Here is a 24,279-nt window from a genome sequence, read left to right on the forward strand (position 1 = left end):
CACCTGTGAAGTGAAAACCATTTCAGGGGACTACCTCTTGAAGCTCATCAAGAGAATGCCAAGAGTGTGCAAAGCAGTAATCAAAGCAAAAGGTGGCTACTTTGAAGAACCTAGAATATGACATTTTCAGTTGTTTCACACTTTTTTGTTATGTATATAATTCCATATGTGTTAATTCCTAGTTTTGATGCCTTCAGTGTGAATCTACAATTTTCATATTCATGAAAATAAAGAAAACTCTTTGTATGAGAAGGTGTGTCCAAACTTTTGGTCTGTACTGTACACACACACACACATATACACACACACACACCACATTGTGCACCTGCCCATAAGACGCACCTAGGTTTTTGAGGAGGAAAATAACCCAAAAAATATTTTGAACCAAAAGGTGTGCTTTTGGTGAGTTTTGAACCAATGGTGGTTTGTGGATGACACTATTATAGGGGGATCTGTGGATGACGCTTTGTTAAGGGGGATCTGTGGATTGCACTGTTTTAGGGGGAGATCTGTGGATGACAGATATAGCATCTTATGCTATAGTGTCACCCACAGTTCCCCCCATAAAAGTGTCCCTGTGTAATAGTGACCCCAATACAGGGGGTAGAGGCCGGCAACTGGTGTTGAAATTGCGACGGGGCCCGGTACAGTCACTGTACTCTATTACACCAGGACCCGCTTAACACCAGTATTCATGTGTAAAGTGTAGGCAAGGTAGCACAATCCACTACTCACTATGAAACTCCCGTACTAGCAGGCACTGCAGGCTGGCCGGTCACTCACTTCCTCACGCGCATGCTCTTCCCACTGTATTAATTAAGCAGGTGGAGCATGCGCCGTGATGAAGTTAGTGACCGGCCAGCCTGCAGTGCCTGCTAGTACGGGAGTTTCATAGTGAGTAGTGGATTGTGCTACCTTGCCTACACTTTACATATGGATTGGCCACACTTTACATATGAATACTGGTATGAGCGGGGCCTGGTGTAATAGAGTACAGTGACTGCACTGGGCCCCGCCGCGAGTTGCCTCCAGCCCCTCCTCCCTCTCCGCTGATACATCACAGGCCGCGCTGTGAAGCATCGTGGACGGCGATGTATCAGTGTTAGCAGAGTAAAAATGGCAGCATTCGCCCCATAAGATGCACTGCCATTTCCCCCCCACTTTTTGGGGGAAAAAGGGCGTCTTATGGGGCGAAAAATACGGTATACACACACACACACACACATATAGTATAAAGAAAAGAAGGAAAGCAGCACAATCAAAAGTGGAAGGCACAATCCCTCTCAGGATCATTGACCAGAATCCAAAGTTTGAAAAAAATAGAAAAAAAGAGGCAGCACTCCAAAATAGTAAAAAATATGGAGTTTTTATTCGCCCATGCTATTGCAATATTTCAGCTCAACTCAATGGAGCCTTTCTAAAGCAATGTGTCATGTGCCAAACAGTATATACAAACCGGATTCCAAAAAAGTTGGGACACTAAACAAATTGTGAATAAAAACTGAATGCAATGATGTAGAGATGGCAAATGTCAATATTTTATTTGTAATAGAATGTAGATGACAGATCAAACGTTTAATCCGAGTAAATGTATAATTTTAAAAGGAAAAATAAGTTGATTCAAATTTTCACGGTGTCAACAAATCCCAAAAAAGTTGGGACAAGTAGCAATAAGAGGCTGGAAAAAGTAAATTTGAGCATAACGAAGAGCTGGAAGACCAATTAACACTAATTAGGTCAATTGGCAACATGATTGGGTATAAAAAGAGCTTCTCAGAGTGGCAGTGTCTCTCAGAAGCCAAGATGGGTAGAGGATCACCAATTCCCACAATGTTGCGCAGAAAGATAGTGGAGCAATATCAGAAAGGTGTTACCCAGCGAAAAATTGCAAAGACTTTGCATCTATCATCATCAACTGTGCATAACATCATCCGAAGATTCAGAGAATCTGGAACAATCTCTGTGCGTAAGGGTCAAGGCCATAAAACCATACTGGATGCCTGTGATCTCCGGGCCCCTAAACGACACTGCACCACAAAGAGGAATGCTACTGTAAAGGAAATCACAGAATGGGCTCAGGAATACTTCCAGAAACCATTGTCAGTGAACACAATCCACCTTGCCATCCGCCGTTGCCAGCTGAAACTCTACAGTGCAAAGAAGAAGCCATTTCTAAGCAAGATCCACAAGCTCAGGCGTTTTCACTGGGCCAGGGATCATTTAAAATAGAGTATGGCAAAATGGAAGACTGTTCTGTGGTCAGACGAGTCACGATTTGAAGTTCTTTTTGGAAATCTGGGACGCCATGTCATCCGGACCAAAGAGGACAAGGACAACCCAAGTTGTTATCAACGCTCAGTTCAGAAGCCTGCATCTCTGACGGTATGGGGTTGCATGAGTGCGTGTGGCATGGGCAGCTTGCATGTCTGGAAAGGCACCATCAATGCAGAAAAATATATTCAGGTTCTAGAACAACATCTGCTCCCATCCAGATGTCATCTCTTTCAGGGAAGACCCTGCATTTTTCAACAAGATAATGCCAGACCACATTCTGCATCAATCACAACATCATGGCTGCAGTAGGAGAAGGATCCGGGTACTGAAATGGGCCAGTCTGCAGTCCAGATCTTTCACCTATAGAGAACATTTGGGCATCATAAAGAGGAAGGTGCAACAAAGAAGGCCCAAGACGATTGAACAGTTAGAGGCCTGTATTAGACAAGAATGGGAGAGCATTCCTGTTTCTAAACTTGAGAAACTGGTCTCCTCGGTCCCCAGACGTCTGTTGAGTGTTGTAAGAAGAAGGGGAGATGCCACACAGTGGTGAAAATGGCCTTGTCCCAACTTTTTGGGGATTTGTTGACACCATGAAATTCTGATTCAACATATTTTTCCCTTAAAATGGTACATTTTCTCAGTTTAAACTTTTGTTCCGTGATTTATGTTCTATTCTGAATAAAATATTCGAAGTTGGCACCTCCACATCATTGCATTCAGTTTTTATTCACGATTTGTATAGTGTCCCAACTTTTTTGGAATCCGGTTTGTACAATTTCTGGTGCTCAAAATTCCGGCATTTCGGAGGAGGAACGATTTTCCTCTTCTTTGTCTTCTATTTGGTAGAAAATCCAAGATAACCTGAAAAAGATGGCCAACAGGTATAAGCGTGTGGCTGACAGGAGACGTATGAGTGGTCCGGACCTGAGAGTGGGTGATTCTGTGTGGTTGTCTATAAGAAACATTAAACTTAAGGTACCTTCTTGGAAGTTGGGCCTAAGATTTATTGGTCCATATAAGATCACTGCCATTGTTAACCCTGTAGCTTTCCGTCTTGAACTTCCTCAAGCATTGAAAATCCATAACGTATTTCATAAATCGTTGCTAAAGAAATGTGTCGAACCTGTTGAGCCGTCCTCCTTGCCTCTCGCTCCTGTAATGGTGGACGGCAATTTAGAATTTCAGATCAGCAGGATTGTGGACTCCCGAGTTCTCCGGAGATCCCTCCAGTATCTCGTTCATTGGAGAGGGTACGGACCAGAGGAGAGGATGTGGGTTCCAGCAACCGATGTTAATGCTAGTCGTCTGGTGAGAGCATTCCACAGAGCTCATCCTGATAAGGTTGGTCCTGGGTGCCCGGAGATCACCCGTAGAAGGGGGGGGGGTACTGTTACATCTGTGACAGGTCCCAGAAGGACTGAAAGATTATCTATGCATTAGTAATCTGACAGCCTCTTTTGGTTTCACTTTGTCTGTGTGTTGCTGGTATGTTCACACCTCCTGTTTAGGTGTGGATCATGTGACCTCTACCACACCCTATTTAGTCTGACTTTTCCCATCACTCCTTGCTTGGGATAGCTTCATTTAGTCTTGGAAGAGCTGGAGTGTGGTTCGTGTTGAAGTCCTGTTCATCCTCCATCCTCTGAAGTTAAGTATTATCCTTGTCGTGTTTTGTATTTCCCCCCTTCCCGATTGTTTACTAGGCCTCAGTGCGACGCTAGTTCCTTCACCAGGGAAGGAACAGATGGTCTCTGCCCAGTCATTATCTTTAGGGCATCCGAGAGTCACCAAGGTTATCTAGGTTCCCGTGTATGGGTATCTCTACCATCGAGAGGTGCCCATACGGATGGGAGTTAGGGCCAAGAGCAGGGTTTTATAGGTGGTGACCCTTTTCCTTCCCTAGTGGTGAGGCCTAGTGTCTTTCCCATTGCTTCTTGATTGTCTTTTGGTGTTCTCCCCTACTTCATCCATGACACCCACCCATAAACAAACACTGGTCCTGTTGAACTTTAAGGCCTAGCTCTGTTCTGTATGTCCCAAGCTGTTTAGTGGGCGTCTGCTACTCCTTGCTGCATTGTTGCTTGCTAGCTTGGAGCTGTGGCTACTTGGTGGGCAGAGGCCAACTGCTCTCTGCCCAGATGTCAGCTTTTCCACTGGAATGGGGTCAGTGGGTATTGCAGTCTCCTCCACTACCCCCAGAACCCGGTTGGGCAGCTGCTGTTGAGGAGTAGGACCAACTGTCCTCCCTCCTGATACTTCCAACTGCAGTTGGTCCTCAGTCCCATCTCCACCTGCCAGTTGGGGTTCTCCCCAGGACCAGTCTATGAGGTCCCTCTGTAATTGAGAAGAGGGACCACTGTCTTCTCTTTTGAGATTTCAGGCTGCCGCTAGGGGGAGAGACCAGTTGTCTCCTCACTGTAGGGTAAGCTGACTCATCCCGACTCCCGGTAATGCTGCCTGGTGCTGGGTAGTGGTACGATCGTCTCCACTCTCAGTGATGCTAGTTGCTATAGGGGCAAGGGACCGTCTCCACTCTCAGTGATACTTGTTGCTATAGGAGCGAGGGACCTACAATCTCCCCTCCCTGTAACGCAGACTGCTGCTGGGAAGAGAGACTGGTTGTCTGCTCTCCCAAGAACATACTTGGCCGCTGGGGAGTAGGACAGACTGTCCCTACTCTCGGGAACTCTGGCTGTAGTTGGGGATCTGGGCCGGCTGCCCAGCATCCCTGAAGGAACGGTAGAGAGACCTCGGTCCCATCTCCACCTTCCGACTGGGGGTCCTCCTAGGACCAGTCTATGAGGTCCCCTACCTTCGCAGCTGGTAGTGAAGCAGGGGATACCTCAGTCGGGTCTTCCCAGCTGTAGGTTTGTAGGTCTGGGACTGCCACCAAGCTCTCCTGCAGTGTATATTGGGGCCGAATTGAGCTGAGAAGGTATTGGCAGTCCTGCTCCAGCTCCCACTCCATTGTCACTAGAGATGCCAGATATCATGTAATTTTTGCCAAAAATAAACGCCACAAATTTTATAGCATAAAAACAGTACTGATCTTTTTCCCCCATCTTTCTCCTAGACAGAGTTAATAAAAGTTAATCAGGGGTTCATGTGTACCCCAAAATGGCACCATAAAAACTATAACTTGGAACGCAAAAAACAAATCTTCATACGGCTACATAAAATATATCAAAGTTGTAGCTCTTGGAAGTTGACAAATTAAAATTTTTCCTCTGTAGGCTCTGTGCTGTGCAATTACAGATGACATCCTGAACATGACAGCGGCTTCGGCCCTGTGTGAATTCACTTATGTGTGATAAGACTTGACTGCATTCTATTTCATTTTCCACATTCAGAACATGAAAATAATTTTTCCCTGTGTGGATTCTCTGATGTCTAACAATATGGTTAGCACTAGTTTTCAGCGAAGTAAACCAAGTGGAATTCAGTCAGAATTTTAGGAAAAAAATAAAAATAATCGATTTTAAATTAAGCTAAATTTCCTTGGGCTTCATTATAATGAATCATTTTTCCTAAAAAGGCGGCTGGAGTTGTCTTAGAAAAAACGGGAATCCACCTCATCCACTTGCTCGCACAGAGGCAGTCCGCACTTTACTAAAAAAGACAAGTAGAAGGACCTGCGCTCAGTGTGATAATGTCATCGTGCTCTCTCAGCATGATCACATGGTAAAGTCATCACGCTAAGCGCAGGTACTTAAGCAGGTCTTTTTTAATCAACAGAGGAGCAGACTGCCTTTGTGCGAGCAAATGGATGTGCAGTGGCCCACTAGCAACGTCTTGGGTATCCCTTGCCCCATAGGAGGTTTCTACAAAATATGTCCCTCTTATAGAGCAAAGAATTGTGACGCCAGCTGCGGTAGCACAGGGCTCCATTTAGATGATGGAATGTACCCAAATGTAGGAAGGCCAGAGTGGTGTTAAATAGGCCACTATATCCCTGAAGATGTTATGTAGCATGTGTCACAGTGCTCCTACCTTTGGCTATGGTTGGAATCTCAGACGTGGTGGTCTAAAGCAAGTGCTAAAGGGGTGGGTAACGTGGATGATAAATAAGTAGAATAAATGGAGTCATGGAGTCCAGACTTGGTCAAACGTTAAACAGTTGCTTTATATCTAATAAACGGTAATCCAAACAGTTTCCAGACTTGTCTTGGTTTCCAATAGGTTTCAGCAGGCGAATGGCAGGCAAATACTTTCTCTGCAACAAACTCCTCTCTGCTGTATCCTCTCTGTAGCTCTCTTATCTCAGCTATGTGAGTTTCTTACTATAGATAATCCTAGGAAACTCTGTCCTGGCTGTCAGTACCTCAAGCTCTAGCTTGGTTTTCGGCAATACAAGCCCAGAAGGGGACATGCAACCAATATGCACAACCTCCAGTGATAAGGTTGGCCAGGACAAACAGAACCTGTCCAGACAGGACTATGCCTGCTGCCTTCCCATAGGAGGGGGTTCTCAGGCTCCTCACACAACCTCTCCCCAGGAGGGGGAAAGCTAGACTGCCTGCTAACTAGCTAAACTCCTCCTCTCCTTCTCCCTCTAGAGGGAGGGAATGGACAATCCAGTCCATTCCCTGCAACTAGCACTGCCAAGTGTTTGCTTCCACCTGCTGGCAGACCAGGTAATTACATTAACATTTAACAGCTACAGGAAATACATATGCACATGGTGAAGATAAGTACACTACTGCATTAGATTACATTTATGTTAGCCTATAGGAAATGGTAGTGAGGTGCCAAGGAGTGGTAATGGCACTCCGGGTCATTACAGATAAGGTGAGATATTTATTCATTTTTATCCAAAAGGCCATATGTGCATATAAGTGTATTAACATGTTTAATGGCTGTTAGACGGGTGCACTTCTGTCAAAGGCAGTTAAAAATGGTCTCATTGATTGATAGGCTAAATGGGGTTTTAACCTATTGATCCGTGACAAATTAATTTGGAACAAATTAAATTTCTTGTTGAACTTTGACAAAGCTGCAGAATTGAATTTTCAAAAGTTTGCTCATCTCTAGTTATCACATTCTGAACATTAAAATCACTTCTTTCCAGTGTGAATTCTCTCATGTATAACAAGACCGGATTTCTGTGCATAAGATTTCCCACATTCTAAACAAGAAAATGGCTTCTCCCCTGTGTGATATCTCTGATGTACAGTAAGATATGATTTCCGTGGGAAAGATTTCCCACATTCTAAACAAGAAAATGGTTTCTCCCCTGTGTGAATTTTCTGATGTCTAACAAGAGTTGATTTATCAGTAAAACATTTCCCACATTCTAAACAAGAAAATGGTTTCTCCCCTGTGTGAATTCTCCGATGTGCAACTAAATTTGATCTATCAGTAAAACATTTCCCACATTCTAAACATGAAAATAGTTTCTCCCCTGTGTGAATTCTCTGATGTGCAACTAGATTAGATTTTTTTATGAAAGATTTCCCACATTCTAAACAAGTAAATGGATTCTCCCCTGTGTGATATCTCAGATGTATAGTAAGATATGATTTCCGTTTGAAAGATTTTCCACATTCTAAACAAGAAAATGGCTTCTCCCCTGTGTGAATTCTCTGATGTCTAACAAGAGTTGATTTATCAGTAAAACATTTCCCACATTCTAAACAAGAAAATAGCTTCTCCCCTGTGTGAATTCTCTGATGTGCAACTAGATTTGATTTATTTATGAAAGATTTCCCACATTCTAAACAAGAAAATGGCTTCTCCCCTGTGTGAATTTTCTGATGTCTAACAAGAGTTGCTTTATCAGTAAAACATTTCCCACATTCTAAACAAGAAAATGTTTTCATCCCTGTCTGAATTCTCTGATGTGCAACTAGACTTGATTTATTTATAAAAGATTTTCCACATTCTAAAGAAAATGGCTTCGCCCCTGTATGAATTCTCTGATGTCTAACAAGATGTGATTTAGAGTTAAAATGTTTTTCACATTCTGAACAGGAAAATGACTTTTCCCCTGTGTGAATTCTGTGATGTACTACTAGATTTGATTTCTTTATGAAAGATTTCCCACATTCTAAACAAGAAAATGGCTTCTCAACTCTGTGAATTCTCTGATGGTTAAGATCTGATTTCTGCTGAAAACATTTCGCACATTCTGAATATGAAATAGCATTCTCCCCTTGTGTGACTTCTTTGATGATGAACACTTCTTCTGTGAATTTTATTTTGCTTAACAGGTCTGTGATGAATCAGAAGATTGAAATCCATCCAAAGGATCAGATGATAGATCTTTGCTGTGAACAGCTGAGGGTACATCTGAGATAATGGTATGCTCTTCATGTGTATCTTCTGTGACACCCCAATCATCTGTTCTAAAATCTGACATCACGTGTTTTTCTGAGCTCCTGGTACAGTCATCTGCCAATAAATCTGACTTTTATCATTTTTAAATAATAGAACCTTAAAATTATATATATTTTACAACAGTTCTATATTAAAAAAAAATCCATACAAATTACAAATCATGGAGCAAAATTCAAATATCAACTAACTATGGTGTGACGAATACCACACCTCATGCCTGCTTAACGTCGCCTACGTCGAACTCGAGGCGCGGTATGGTCACGAGTTACCAAAAACGTGACGTTACGCCCTCCAGAGGAGCAGGTAAGGTCAGGGTGGTACAGTTTACACATACACCTCCTGTCCATGCGGGCACAGAGAGGCAACAAGCTGAGAGAGCCTTTTCACTGCTGCAGTGAAAACAGCGCCGTCTCCTCCTGGGTATCTGCCACCAGCTCTGGTTTGATAAAAGCCCAGTCCGCTAACGGGATTATACAGGGTGAGAAACCAACCCGCGGTAGCTTATAACTAGGCCAAAACACGGACGTGGGGATTCGCGATCGAGATACAAGACAGCACAAGATTAAATTATATATTTAATCCCCGTAAGGGCACACTAGATATAACACAATATACACAGGGAATATATACAGGTGTCTGAGGTTACAGATACAGGTTATATGAGTACAATAGGGTTAAGCAGAGTAAAAGTCAGTTACCGGGTAGATGAAAGTTCCTTTGGGTCATAAGGGTGGAATAGGCCTTGGCTGCAGTCACGTGGGGGCAGTGAGGTCAGCTGGTTCCTGGTCTCTCCAAACACATTGGCACGATGTAACCCCCTTCAGAAAAGAGACCGCCCTCTGGCTTGCATGGGCTTATGACCTGTAGCCGGCTGCTCCCCTCCCCGCCTATGGGTAGGGTCCACCCCTCCTTCTCTGGTGCTAGGAGCAAATGATCCATAGGGCTCATAGCCCCAGACCAGAATGTCGCAGGAAAATGGTTCCGGGCCCAATTGATCCGCCTGAGTTCCGGCTACAACTAGAGTCCAAACATGGTACCGGTATTTGGTTTTTGTGGGGAGATATGGATATTTCCGTTCCCTGGCATGCCCCCATCAAACAAAGCACATGGGCACGTACACGGGCACGTGACCTTCTCCACCTGGGGCCTCCTTGAAGCCTGGACCCATGGGCCTTTCTTCCTTGCCAGCTGACAATCAGATGGCTGGGGGGTGGGAACTTATTTTGCATGTACACTGATGAACATGCCAAAGGGTGAATCAAATGACAATCAGGGCTGGGGCTTTGAAGCAGGGCCCTCCTGTGGAGTTCACTACCTCTGCTATCTGTCAGCAAATGGGGGTGTGAGGACATGGCTGACAATAAATATTAATCCATATTCCTCACATATTCCTAAGTAGATAAGTAGCCTGGACCAATAGATGATGATGTTATGTCACCAGGCTGGTCACTTGTATTCTCTTGTGCTGAAGCCAGCATCTTCATAGGTTCACAAGGGACCTGTGAGTCAGTGCTATAAGCTGGTGTCCGTCTCACACACTGATCACTAACTGCACTTAAGCACAAAACACACCAGAAATTGAAGCTGAAAGCCCACCTTCTATCTTTCTCACAGATGTAGTAAATATATTATTGCTCATATACCACATACATATAAATAATACCGGCATGTACTGTACATATAATGCTCTGTTCATATCACACTTATGGGCTCTAATATATACACCCAGGAGGTATACATTGAATTGATGTGTATGGCAGATACCAGACAGTGACATTTAACTTTTTTACTGGATACAGTTGTATGGAATACTGATGTATAGAAGCCAGGTGGAGACCAAAAGCCTCTGGACACATTTACCTTTTATGTTGGCAGTTTTCCCAATGTACAAACTAAACATATATCACAACCATGATGTGATCCCAGCCTATATAATAAGATAGATTCACTCACACACATGAAGGTCCGTCATTAAATTACACACATGTAAGTACATACTACATAGACACATACACAAATTACATAAATATACTGTACACATGAGCACTACTCATACACATTACATGCTTATACTGTTTGTGTGTGTGTGTGTATATATATATATATATATATATATATATATATATATATATATACACACACACACACACACACACACAACATTGTGCACCTGCCCATAAGATGCACCTAGGTTTTTAAGGAGGAAAATAAGAAGAAATTTTTTTTTAACCCAAAAGGTGTGCTTTTGGCGAGTTTTGAACCAATGGTGATCTGTGGATGACGCCCTGTAAAGGGGGGGGGGGGATCTGTGGATGACACATGACACTGTTATGGGGGGGGGGGGATCTGTGGATTACACTGTTATGGGGGGGAGATCTGTGGATGACACTGTTATGGGGGGGGGGGAGATCTGTGGATGACAGATATAGCATCTTATGCTATAGTGTCATCCACAGTTCCCCCCATAACAGTGTCCCTGTGTATAGTGACCCCAATACAGGGGGTGGAGGCCGGCAACTGGTGTTGAAATCGCGGCGGGGCCCGGTGCAGTCACTGTACTCTATTACACCAGGACCCGCTTACACCAGTATTTATGTGTAAAGTGTAGGCAAGGTAGCACAATCCACTACTCACTATGAAACTCCCGTACTGGCAGGCACTGCAGGCTGGCCGGTCACTCACTTCCTCACGCGCATGCTCCTCCTACTGTCTCAATGAAGCAGGTGGAGCATGCGCCGTGACAAAGTGAGTGACCGGCCAGCCTGCAGTGCCTGCTAGTACGGGAGTTTCATAGTGAGTAGTGGATTGTGCTACCTTGCCTACACTTTACATATGGACTGGCCACACTTTATATATGAATACTAGTGTGAGCGGGGCCTGGTGTAATAAAGTACAGTGACTGCACTGGGCCCCGCCGCGAGTTGCCTCCAGCCCCTCCTCCCTCTCCGCTGATACATCACAGGCCGCGCTGTGAAGCATCGTGAACGGCGATGTTTCAGTGTTAGCAGAGTAAAAATGGCAGCATTCGCCCCATAAGATGCACTGCCATTTCCCCCTCACATTTGGGGGGGGGGGGGGAGGGCGTCTTATGGGGCGAAAAATACTGTATACACACACACACACACACACACACACACACACATATAGTATAAAGAAAAGAAGGAAAGCCGCACAATCAAAAGTGGAAGGCACAATCCCTCTCAGGATCATTGACCAGAATCCACAAAGTTTGAAAAAAAATTGAAAAAGAGGCAGCACTCCAAAATAGTAAAAAATGTGGACTTTCTATTCGCCCATGCTATTGCAATATTTCAGCTCAACTCAATGGAGCCTTTGTCAAGCAAAGTGTCATGTGCCAAACAGTATATATTTATATTTATATATATAAAAACACACGTGGTAATTATCCTCTAAATTAACCCCTTAACACTCTGCAGTGACCCTGCTCCATACGCGGACGACACCCGGCTGTAATGACAGAGCAGTGGTCGCATCCGTCACTAAACCCTTTAGGTGCCGCTATCAACTGCTGATTGTGGCACCTGTGAGTTAAGGCAGACAAATGCGGTTCCCTCTGCCTTCGGATCGGAGCCCCCGCAGTGAAATCATGGGGCTCCGATCGGTTGCCATCGCAGCCTGGAAGTGTTCCAGGCCTGCCATGGTAATCTCCGTGCTGAGCTATGCACGAGGCACAGCTCAGAATGGACGGTGTAAAAATCCTATTCACCCTAATAGAGCTCTACTAGGGTGTATAGGAGAAGGGATCACAAGATACCACGTTCTAGTCCCCTAAGGGGAAGGGGGGGGGGGGAATAATTTTATTTTTATTTAAAAAGTGAAAGAAAAAAAAGTGAAAGAAAAATAAAATACACCAAAATGTTAAAAAGTTTAAATCACTCCCCTTTCCCAATTTTACATATAAAAATATACAAAGAAAAAAAATAATAATAAACAATAGGTATCGTCGCATCCAAAAATGTCTGAACTATTAAAATATAAAAAAAATTGCTTGAATAACAGTGATCAAAAAGTCGCACATACCACAAAAATGGTATCAATAACAACTACAAGCCCTCATACAGCTCTGTAGACCAAAATATAACAAAAGTTAAAGCTGTCAGAATATGGCGATGCAAAGAAAATGTTATTAAAAAAAGAAAAAAAGTTTTATTTTAATTTCTTTAAAAAAAACTAAAAAAAACTATACAAGTTTGGTATTGCCGCAATCATATTGAGCCGCAGAATAGGGACGTCAGGTCATTTTTAGTGCACAGGGAACGCCGTGATGTCAAAACCCCAAAAACCTTGGTGGAACTCTGTTGTTTTTCTTTTCAATTTCACAGCACAAAGATTTTTATCCCGTCTGCCAATACAACACATAGGTGGCATAAAAAAAAAAAATATGTATCTTGTCCCGCAAAAAATAGGCTATGTGAATGGAAAAAAAAAAAAAAAAGTTATGGCTATTGGAACATAGGGAGAAAAAAATTCAAAATGCAAAAATAAAAATAGGGCCGGTCTTTAAAGGGTTAATAAAGTGTGGTAAGAATAGTACAGTAACAAAAGTCATCATGATTCAATCAGTGCACAAACTATACAGACATATATCATTGTCCATAATTCCGTGAAATTCATATCTTGATCTTGTCATCTCAGTATATGGGTAAATTGCATGATTAGTGGTAATACATAAAGTGCATCTGTGCTGATTAATAAACAATCATGTACATGGCTCCCCCTGTCCCGGACTCCATGTGGATCTATCACTCTGCTGCCATCCCTGTATTTTCACTGCGCATGCCCCGCCACCATGTATACACATCACAGCGTGAGCTGCATATACAGATAGAGAATAACATGAAAGATGGCCGCCTGCATTCTAATAGTTACTGCGCATGTGAATTGCCATTACAGTTTGTGCCTGCGCTTCTTTCATAAGAAACATCGAGCTTAAAGGATAACTGTCACATTTAGACCAAAATTTCAATTTTCAGATATGTAGTTACTAATAACAGGATATTCCCGAATCAATAACCATTAGATTTACTTACCCCATATTTAATAAGATTCAGCCCTTAGCAACCAGTCTGCACAAAACCCAGGACACACAAGACTCAGATCCTATAGAGCAGTGATGGCAAACCTTTTAGAGACCTGAGTGCCCAAACTGCACCCCAAAACCCACATATTTATCACAAAGTGCCAACATGGGAATTTCCCCTGAATACTACAGTCCAGTATAGTATATCTTCCATGTACTTTTCGCTATAAAAGCCTGTTTACACTCAGTGCGCTGCCTGTGGTGTTCATAGTAGCGCCTGCGCTGATGAATGGCAGGAAAAGTCTAAGGCCTCCTGCCCATGACTGTAGGTGTCCCGTTGCCATATTGAGGACCGCATTTGCGGATCCGCAATACATGGGCACCGTTCCACGTGCATTCCGCATCACGGATGCGGACGCTTTCACTTTAATGGGTCTGCCAAATCCGGAGATGCGGAATGGTGCGGAACAGAAGCACAGAACGGAACCCTTCGGAGAGGTTACATGGGGTTTCATCCCGTACTTCCATTCCGAAAAAAGATAGAACATGTCCTATCTTTTTGCAGATCGTGGACCCATTAAAGTGAATGGGTCCGTGATCCTCTGCAGCTGCCCCATGGTCAGTGTTCTTGCATTGCGGCCCGCATGCACGGCCACAGGGTTCGTGTGCAGGAGGCCTAAGGCATATTGGTACACCATAGACTTTTCCAGGGTGCAAGTGCCCACAGAGAGGGCTCTGAGTGCCGCCTTCTGGCACCCGTGCCATAGGTTCGCCATCACTGCTATAGAGGGTCAAACTGAAAGTGGGGTACAGTGACATAACACACTCAAATATGAATTATAGTTGAACATTATAGTGTCCGTTATAGAAGGAGATGATAGTATGTATGCACGTATAGTGTGAATAAGAGATGTATAGGATAACAATACGTGCATTTATGATGCCTCTTTGTTAAGGCATAGTTGGACATCTGGTTCTACTTCCATTATTACTGTAGGGATGACTAGGAGATTTCAAACGAAACAACTGAAATTGAGTTGCTCGTTCAAACCTGTAAGTGATACTGTACGCAGCCTAAAGATCCATTGGGTCTCGTGCTGCAAGAGTGTACAGTCCCAGTCACCTCCTCTTATTGGTTGTCTTACTAGTTCTATCCCGGTGGCACTTAGGACACGCTTACGTCATCTAGCTTGAGCGGCGTCCTTAGTGATCCCTGCCGAGCGGCTGGGCCGGTGCGCATGCGCAGAGGTCTTTGTTTCGTCATACGCTCCGAGGAGATGACGCGGCACGCAGGACAGGTGATTGCCTTACCTGGCATTTAAAAACTGGCGCTAAACTTAGCGCAGGTGCAACCTATTGCCCGCGGCTATTCAGAGGATGCCCTTACTATGGTTGAGGAGCGTCATCTAGTACTCCCTCCAGCAGTCCACATAGTTCATAGACGATTATATGGGTGTGTTATACTTGGTATCACCCGATCGTCTTATTTAAACAAGTCCTAGTTAAATTTCCCCTGATGATTTCTTTGAAACGTGCATGTAGGGAGCGGGACTAGATTAGGGCCACATAGGGCCAGGTCACAGGGAGAGGTTCCGGACGGGGTTGCCCTTATAAGGACGAGTGCCCTGTGGTTAGGCTGCTACCCCTAATTAGTTATTAGGGCAAGCCTTAGACCACTTTTTCATAGGGTCAAATCCGGCTTGGAGCCATTCACTTCAGTGTCATCTGGACGCATCCTGCACCCTGGACTTTGACGACAGAGCGGTAGGAGTACGGGTTTCAATTTGGGTGCCGCCGGGTACCTCTTTTTCACATATTGTTTGGGTGCCGCCGTGTACATTGACCTGTTATACCGCCGCTCTGATAATTTATTATACTTATATTTTGGACCTATTTTCTTAATTTCAAAAGTAAAAGTTATGTTTTAAATAACCAATAAATCACTATTTTTGGAGCCAAAGGGGAATACAGTCTGTAGTACTTTCCTCCCGAAGGCTGAATCTGAATTTAGATGCATCATATAGTGTCTAAAAAAGGTATGAGGAGAACTCCAAGTGGCTGCTCTTATTGAATATGCTCCAACCCCAGTTGGGGGAGACAAGTTCAAAAAAGAATAGGGAAGGGAAATGGCATTTTTGACCCATCTAGCAATGGCACTAGTAGAAGCCTTGTGACCCTTGAAACTACCATGGAATTGTATTAGCTTTTCATCTATTCTCCAGGATGCTGTAGAATGAGCTCCCCAACCCCAAGGACTGGGGTCCGTGGTAATTTACCCATATGAAAGACCATGGGCCTTCTGCAGACAGATTCTTTGGTATTGTCCACCATAACAGGGAACACCTGGCCTTTGATGAAAGGTGGAATTTTCGGTCCAAAGAGTAAGGGGAGCCGTCCCAGGATCACAGAATATCCGTCTGCAGCTCTCTGGAGTGAATCTGTGCATATGTTACTGCTGGAATAGTGGACGTCATATGACCCAACACAGCCATTGCTTTCTCTAAAAGTACACAGGTAGGAGTGAAAAATTTACAAAATCTGGTCCCTGATTGATTCCCTCTTTATTAGGGGAAGGAAATTCTTTTGTTGGCAGGAGTCCAACTGGATTCTTAAAAACACACAAATATGAGAGGGAACAAGGTTTGATTTTTCCCAATTTATTTTCCAACCCAAATCTCCTAAGGTGGAACATAGAAGATCTATGTCTCTCTCCAACTCTTCCTTTGAATGGGAAATCAACAAAATCGTCTAGATAAGGTACTAAGGGTACACCTCTTACTCTTACAAAGGCCGCTATCTCTGCTACCACCTTTGTAAAAAGTCTTGGAGCCTGAGATATGCCAAAGGGGAGCGCCCTGCACTGAAGATGTAACAACTTTCCTCTGATCCAAACTGCTGTTCTCAAGAATTTCTGGTACGAGGCATGAATCGGAATGTGGTAATAAGAGTCTTCAGATCCAAGCTCGCCAACCAACAATTCTGGAAAACTAAATTTGTCGTTGACTTTATTGTTTCCATATGGAATTTCTTGTAAGTTAGGGATCTGTTTAGTCTCTTCAGATGTAGTATTACTCTGAACGATCCATTTGCCTTTCTTACTAAGAAAAGAGGGGAATAGAAACCCTTCCTACTTCTCTTTTGGGAATCGGGCAAACCACCCCTTTTCTTAATGGAGCCATAACTTCCAATTATAAAGTATCTATTTTTTGGAGATCCGTGAAGCATATTGTTTGAACAAAAAAGTCGAGTGGACGAGAAAGGAATTCTACTCGATACTCATGTTTTATAACCTCTAGAATCCATCTGTTCTGGGAAATGGACCCCCAGCGACAACTGTGACAACCTTCCTCCCTACCTGACTCCTGGCGTCATTGCTGTTTGTCCTTAGGTCTACTTTCTTGGGGCTTGAACAAAAAAAAAAAAGCTAGATCTTTTAGGAAATCTCTCTATTGTATCACCCTGCCTTTCCCTTTATTTTCTGAAATTGGACTGGGGTTTACAAAAAATGTAGGCTTCTGGGGAACTGGCAACCCCTTCTTTTTATCAGAAGCTCTTTCCAGAATATCATCTAACCAGAACCAAAAAGCAGAGAACCGACACAGGGGACTACACAAAGTCTAGCCTTAAAGCCCTGGTCTCCTTTCCACGACTTTAACCAGATAGTGCGTCTGGCAGCATTTGACATGGCCAAAAAATGCACTGCACCAGTGGATGCATCTGCTAGGACAACCGCTTTAAGGAAGGTAGGAAGAGAAGAAAGTAATTCTTCTCTAGGATTCTTGTCCTTAATATGAGACTAAAGCTGATCTAACCATAACCTTAAAGACCTAGAGCCCCAGGAGGCGGAAATAGCAGGCCTAAGACTAGTGGATGCTGAATCCCATGTTCTTTTAAGATAAATGTCAGCTTTTTATCCAACGGATCTCCCAGGCATCCCAGGTCTTCGAATGGAAGTGCAGATTTTTTGGCTATCTTAGCAACTGGTGCATCCACTGTGGGAGCCCTATCCCATACCTCAGATACAAATTCTTAAAAGGGATACTTTCTCTTGACTGTAGTTGGTATAAAAAATGTCCTATTAGGATTTTTCCACTGTTATAATAAGAGCTTCCATATTTTTATGCACTGAAAATACTCTATGATGTTTAGGGACACAGTCCCTCAAAAACTTGGTCAGTTATTGTTTTAGGCCGTTTTACATCCTCTAACTGCATGGTAGCTATAAACAGGCTTTAAAAAAAGTTCAGAATTTAAATAATCCTCCCCAGAGTTTTCAGAATCAGTCTTTCTACTGTAACCGGCCCTTTCTGGTGACCGTGGACGATTTCGTTTCAGGGACAACAGATGATTTAACTTGCAATCTCACCAAAGCCTTAATACTTTTAGATAAAGATTGTGACTCTTCCAGAACCAGATCCACACAGCCTGACATAGTGGTGTAACATAGGATGCTGGTAAAGCTACTCTATATCCACTACATTCTTTATGCTTAGATGACTTCTTAGGTGTTTTTGATACCTATAACAGCAAAAGCAAACAATCCATAAATATTAGACGAGGATATCTCTCACCATATGTAGAGCTAACCTCCCCACTCCAGTATCAGGTCCAGTACCGGGTTTGTAGGCCTCGAGGGTTCCAAGGGATCAGCGCGTCGTGAATCATCCGGCTCTGACATTGTATCCAGACAACGAATCCAGCACAGCACTCAGTGCGCAAAGACAGAGCTGGCTGCCTTCTCCTGCTGCCATTTATAATGCGCCTTGGCCTCCTTTTAACAGTAGGTCCAAATGCCTAATCCAGCCGGCAAAAGGAGCCTCCACCTCTAGCGTCGCCTTCACATGAAGTGACGTCATGACGCCGGAAGCTTACCGCCGCCTGTCCCCAAGCGCATGCTCAGAATGCACATTGGCTCCCAGCCGATATCTTTGAGAAGGGAGAAGCAAGAGCTCCCTAGGTACATTCTATCTGGAGGACAGGAAACCTGAACTGAGGTGTGGTGGGGGTGTGAACCATTTTCTCTCTTCCCTGTCCTGGATGGGAGGACCTAGTCGCATGGGTGATGTCATCGGTGAGGGAAAAAAAGTACTCGGGGCACCATCAAGTGTCACAATCCCTCTTCCCCCACACACACACACACAAAAAAGAAAGAGAAAAGGTACAAGAGCCGCTAACCATGATAATCTAAAGGGATATAAAGGCAGATGAATATCCCCTGGGAGAGGAGGTCCCCCCCAGATGAGTCAGAGGGTCCCTCACTCCCAGTGAGGGGAAGAGGAATCCAGCGCACAGATCGTGTGTCATAGATCCTCACCCCAAATCTCGGGAATTCATCAGTCCACTGTTATCAACATAAAATGGTGACCCCAATAGGGGAAAGGGGACAGCAGAGAAAGGACAGATGATCACTCCCCCACCATGCCCATGAAAGCATGATCACCATCATATTATCAACTTAGAATACCAGATGCAGTCCTCTGATGAGGTCCTCCACTAAACAAAAGAAAAATAAAACTCAAACAGGGGGACAAAAATAAACCAAAATTACAAAATTGCATAATCCAGGAGGCCAGAGATTAATGAAGCGGTCATGTCCACATTCAAGTAATTTGTATAATTTACATTCTTCCTTACACCGTGTGTTATCGGGGTTCTAGACATAAATCCTACACCGGTGGTGTCCTGGGTTTCACACCCAATCAGAGAGAGGGAAATTGTGTAATGAATATTGCAGCCCCCTATAGACTGCATCCAGTAGTAATTCTCCTCTGAATGTTGGTTTGCATGAAAACGTAACTTTTATTATTCCAGTGAAAATGGTTTATAACTGTTTCTATACAAATAAAGGGTGGCCGTTATTAAAAATCCATTAAAGGGATCCTGTCACCAGAAGTGGCCTATGGAGCTCTTTACATGTCCCCACTGTACAAGCTGCCAACTTTCAGAAACTAGTTTTGTTGAATTTGAAAATCAGGTTGTTTGTAGGAAAGACCCACTTTTAAAAAGTACCTTTTGTCATCAAACATGAGTCACTGGGGCGTACCGCTGGATGAGGCGAGTAACGGAGTCATCTCCTCTATCCTGCCCAGGTTGCTCTTGCAGACCTCCGCTGGCTTCCTGATGTCAGCTCCTGGCAGTGAGAAATCTCACGCAGACACAGAAGACCTCGTTCCGGCACCAGGATCCTGACATGTGAAGCGCGCAGATATGTATACACCCCGGCTTCAAGCACTCACTGTGTTTATGTAGTGCCCTAGAGCAGGAAGTACTTTGACATTTGGACTTTTGTGTATATTCCCTATGCAAAGTTAAGTCCGTCAGACTTAAGGCACCTTACATGACAATAGACGGGTGAGCATCTATAAAACCCAGTGTCCTTATACTTTAAATAAGCACCCTGGTTTACTGCAGACCCTGACTCTCTGGATTTATTTCCCATTGGGGTGCACCACGCCTTACCATACCTTCCGGAGAGTAGCAACAAGTGGTGACACCTCGATGGTGTCCGGGGGACCCAACGTAGCGTTGGGGCCACCCCAAACCTGGCCACTGCATGTGCCCAGGAGATGCTGGGACCACAGACAGCAGATGTCAAGATCCCTGCCAATGTCTCCTGCTGTGCGAGATTTCACATTGCCAGGAGCTGACATCCAGAAGCCAGCAGAGCTCTGTGAGAGCAAGTTGGGCAGGATAGAGATGACGCTGTGTCTCGCCTCATCCAGCATACGCCTCAGTGACTACCGGAGCCATGTTCGATGACATCAGGTACATTTTAAAAGTGGATTTTTCCTACAAACAATCTGATTGTCAAATTTAACAAAACTGGTTTCTGAAAGCCGGCAGCTTGTACAATGGGGACATGTAAATAGGTCAATAACACTACAAAAGTCATACTGATAGGGAACTTAGACTGTGAGCCCCATTGGGGACAGTGTGAGCCTAATGTCTGTAGAGCCCTGCTGAATATAGTAGCGCTATATAAATGCAGAACATAAATACAATAAATAAATAGGCCACTTCTGATGACAGGTTCCCTTTAATGGATTTTTAATAATGGTCGCTCTGTATTTGCATCGAAACAGTTATAAAATAACTTTTATTATTCCAGTGAAAATGAAGTTTTCCTGCAAACCAACATTCAGAGAATAATTTATTACTTTTTGAACTACTAGATACAGTCTATAAGTGGCTCTACTATTGATTACACAATTTCCCCTTCCCCCCTCCCTGTTTGGGTGTGATACTAGGACACCACCGGGTTTACAATTTGTGTCTAGAACCCGATAACACACGGTGTAAGGCAAATAGAGAACTGCTCCCCTATAAAACCTCTCTGCACATACAATAATCCTATATGTTGTCAGACCAGGACTGTGACTGTGTTCTCTGAGGTGTCAACAAGGGACCATTTAACAGCTGCCATGAGATATTTTGGGGCCCCATATACTGGGATTGGTCAGAGCCCCTGGGGAGAGTGGGGTATAGCATTGAAGTCTTTAGCAGGAAGGGGTCAGCAGAATGGCCGGCAAGCTGTCACTGACCACTGGGGATTTGTCCTCCTATGATTACTTCTTTAGGGCAGAACATTGTGAGATCTTTATGGTCAGACAGGCGGCTGCTACTGTTCATTGGTGGCTCTTTATTTCGGCTCTACCATAAGGCTTCTCCTATTCCCAAAAGTTCAGAAGTGTCAGTAAAGCCTCTAAGTACTACGGAAAGAGGGTTCATATAAGTCAGAAGAACGGGTGATAACCCCAACCTTCTGATCAATACTGTGGGACACCTGGTATCGGTAACAATTGTGTGCTAATAAAGGAAAACCTGTCAGAAAGTACAATATGTGACCCCCAAACTGCCACCACTACCTGATGTAGTAGCCCAGAGGGGAGAATCATGGATGGTCAGTACGTCTCACTGAGAATGTATGCCTCAGTGATATAATTCCCGGAAATAAGTATACCAGTAACATTAGGTTGCTGGGAGGTTTTCATTAAAGTGGATTTTGGGTCCGGGTTTTAGGAGTGACCAGAGAGCTTGGGTGGGACAGGTCACTCCCGTACTCCATCCAGGGTTTTCCTACTGTGTGGTTAAAAAGGATGTGGGAATCTCAGCTGAGGAGATCAAGTGTGCACAGGCTAACTAAAGCTGAACAAGCTAAGAGGGAGGATTTGGTCTCTGAAAGACACCAGAAAGTGGTGAGATCGTATTGTTGTTATCTGATTTGGACTGAACACAAAATGTGGGACTTTATGTTATGCAATATTTGAGGGCTGAAGAAAGCTTAGAGCTAAAGTTTGGACAAGTTTACTTTTGTTTTGCTGAAATAAACACTGCCTGTGGTGAAGAGTGAACTGACACGCGTGTATGTGTGCACAGTGACGGAGTTAAAACCCCCACACTGACTATACAATGAGTCATCAGTAGGCAGTGAAGGAGCAGAATCTGTGAGTCTTCTCTGCTTTATGTAGTGGTTACCACTCACCTGGGTGGTTATCGGTGGGAATGTCCTCTATGATCTGCTCATCACCCCTCACATATGCATCTTCAGCCTTAATATTCTTCAGATCTTTACCCGGATTTAAAAGCTGTGAAACAGAAATGGTAAAAGTCAGCAGACTGATGGAGAAGTCGTGTGGAAGGTTTGATGTGACCAGAAAAGATAATTAATTACAATGACAATAAGTGATGAAATGACAGCAGAGTTATCTGCTATGGTAGCGGTCCATGCCTATAGCTCCTCTCCTTCCAGCTGGTGGGCACGCCTGCTGTCTGGTTTACCTGCTCCATAGCTTTAGGGCTCCGGTGGTCCAGTCCCACAGACATCCCTCTCTCCCTTCCCAGTGGTCCCGGCTGCTGGAATAACGCTGTCCTCCCACACAAGCTGAGGCCTGCTTCCTGCCGATAATGACCTTCTCTGCCCATAGGTCATGTGTGCACACACACTATCTCTGGCTCTTAAAGGGCCGGCATGCACGCACTCTAATCTCTAGAAGCCATGGAAAGGAGCCTGATCGATAGGTTATAGTATGCTAGTTTCATGGAAAGCTTGCTTGCCTGTTCTCTGTAGACTTCTGCCCGACTTCTAGATTGGACCCTTTGCTGTCTGACCTGCCCCTTGCCTGATCTCCGTTCTGATCCTGAGCTGCTTGTCCTGACAATGGACCACATGTATTCTGCCTTTCCTGACCCCGTGGGTCACCAGTCACTTGTACAGAAACTACTTCAAGTGCAGCAGCCTAGTGGTTCCCCTGCAACAAAGTCCAGATCCCTGTACACACTTTGGAGCAGAACCATGTCAAATCTATTCAGGAGACACAGTGGATCTACATGTGCGATGTTTCATTGTCTGACTCAAAAATATCTGCAGGTCTATATATAGGCATCTAGTTGGTTCCTTATTCCAACCAGCAGTCTCTACAGACCAGAAAACTGTGAGAAGATCCAGACGACATGTAAGGTCTATAGTTAGCTGTAATCCTGACATCTCTACCTTTCTCATATACAAGGATAAAACATATAATACTGGTTTATAAAACAAGACTGAACACAAGATCTTCACAGCACTTCTACAGATCATAGGGAACCTTTCATGAGACCTTATTTCCATCTATCTGATCATCATATGGAATGCTTTGATGTTCTTCTGAACCATGCTGTAGAAGAAGAGGACTGGGACATCTCTCATCATGTAGAAGAAGGGGACTGGGAGTTGTTCTCTCTTCTTTAACTGTAGGGAAAACATACAGTGACAATTAATTTCTTACATATAACTAGTGAGAGGATGTGTGTATTTAGTCATGTCTTTTACTTGGTGGCTGGTGATCCTCCATCATAACGTTCTTGTACAGATCTTTGTGTCCTTCTAAATACTCAGACTCCTCCATGGAGAAATAGACGGCGACATCCTGACACCTTATAGGAACCTGACAACACAATGATACAGTCATCACCCAGATCTCTTCATAGCGTTACTGTATAATGTCCCGGCATTCCCAGCGATGTCACCTCTCCAGTCAGAAGCTCAATAATCTTGTTGGTGAGCTCTAGGACCTTCTCTCTGTTGACGTTCTCATGTATCGGGATGTGAGGTGTCGGCCTGGATATTGGGCTCAGGATTCCTCCCCGTCCTTCAGATACCGGGGCCTGACAATGCTCACTAGAGGTCTTCTTCACTACTGTGTATTCCTGGTTATGGACAGACGCAGTAATAAATATCACTCCATACATCTCCAGAGTCCCTCACCTCTCCAGTCATGTCCATCTGTTAGTAACATAGAGAAGATGATGTAATGTGACATCATCAGAATCTCTCACCTCTCCAGTAAGCCGGAGGAGGATCTCTAGGGTGAGATTTATTATACTCTCTGCCATCTTGTCCCCATCCCTATCCATCCTTGATGGGTCAATCAGGAGAATGATCTTATATAGGAGATATACGCTGAGCGAATCCTATATTGTAGGAACCTGAATGGAAAGAAGATGAACCGATGTAAAATCATAGAAAATCCCATGTAAAATACAATTACTGGAGATAAGAAGAGGAAACACTGGAGGAGATAATAAAGTGTATCAAGGCAGATCCTCCATGTTTCAGGTCAAAAGCCTGTCACACCTTCATATTACCA

General features: G+C 44.0%; 1 protein-coding gene across 2 annotated transcripts in view; it reads right to left on the reverse strand.

Moving 5' to 3' along the window:
• Positions 1-6,380: 6,380 nt before the first annotated feature.
• LOC122934035 (gastrula zinc finger protein XlCGF49.1-like) overlaps positions 6,381-24,279 on the reverse strand; it is a 179,858-nt gene continuing 161,959 nt past the window's right edge. Inside the window, exons 1-4 of one of the 2 annotated variants that reach the window (XM_044289178.1) lie at positions 23,463-23,509; positions 23,251-23,381; positions 22,137-22,239; positions 8,109-8,667 (exon numbers count right to left, since the gene is read on the reverse strand). In XM_044289178.1, coding sequence (XP_044145113.1) covers positions 8,480-8,667; positions 22,137-22,239; positions 23,251-23,381; positions 23,463-23,487 — 447 coding nt within the window. In that variant the 5' untranslated portion in view covers positions 23,488-23,509 and the 3' untranslated portion in view covers positions 8,109-8,479. Of the gene's footprint in view, positions 8,668-22,136; positions 22,240-23,250; positions 23,382-23,462; positions 23,510-24,279 lie in introns of those variants that run through there. The other variant, XM_044289177.1, reaches the window with a different exon arrangement.

The sequence above is a fragment of the Bufo gargarizans genome, chromosome 4 (assembly GCF_014858855.1).
Source record: "Bufo gargarizans isolate SCDJY-AF-19 chromosome 4, ASM1485885v1, whole genome shotgun sequence".
Lineage (NCBI taxonomy): Eukaryota > Metazoa > Chordata > Amphibia > Anura > Bufonidae > Bufo > Bufo gargarizans.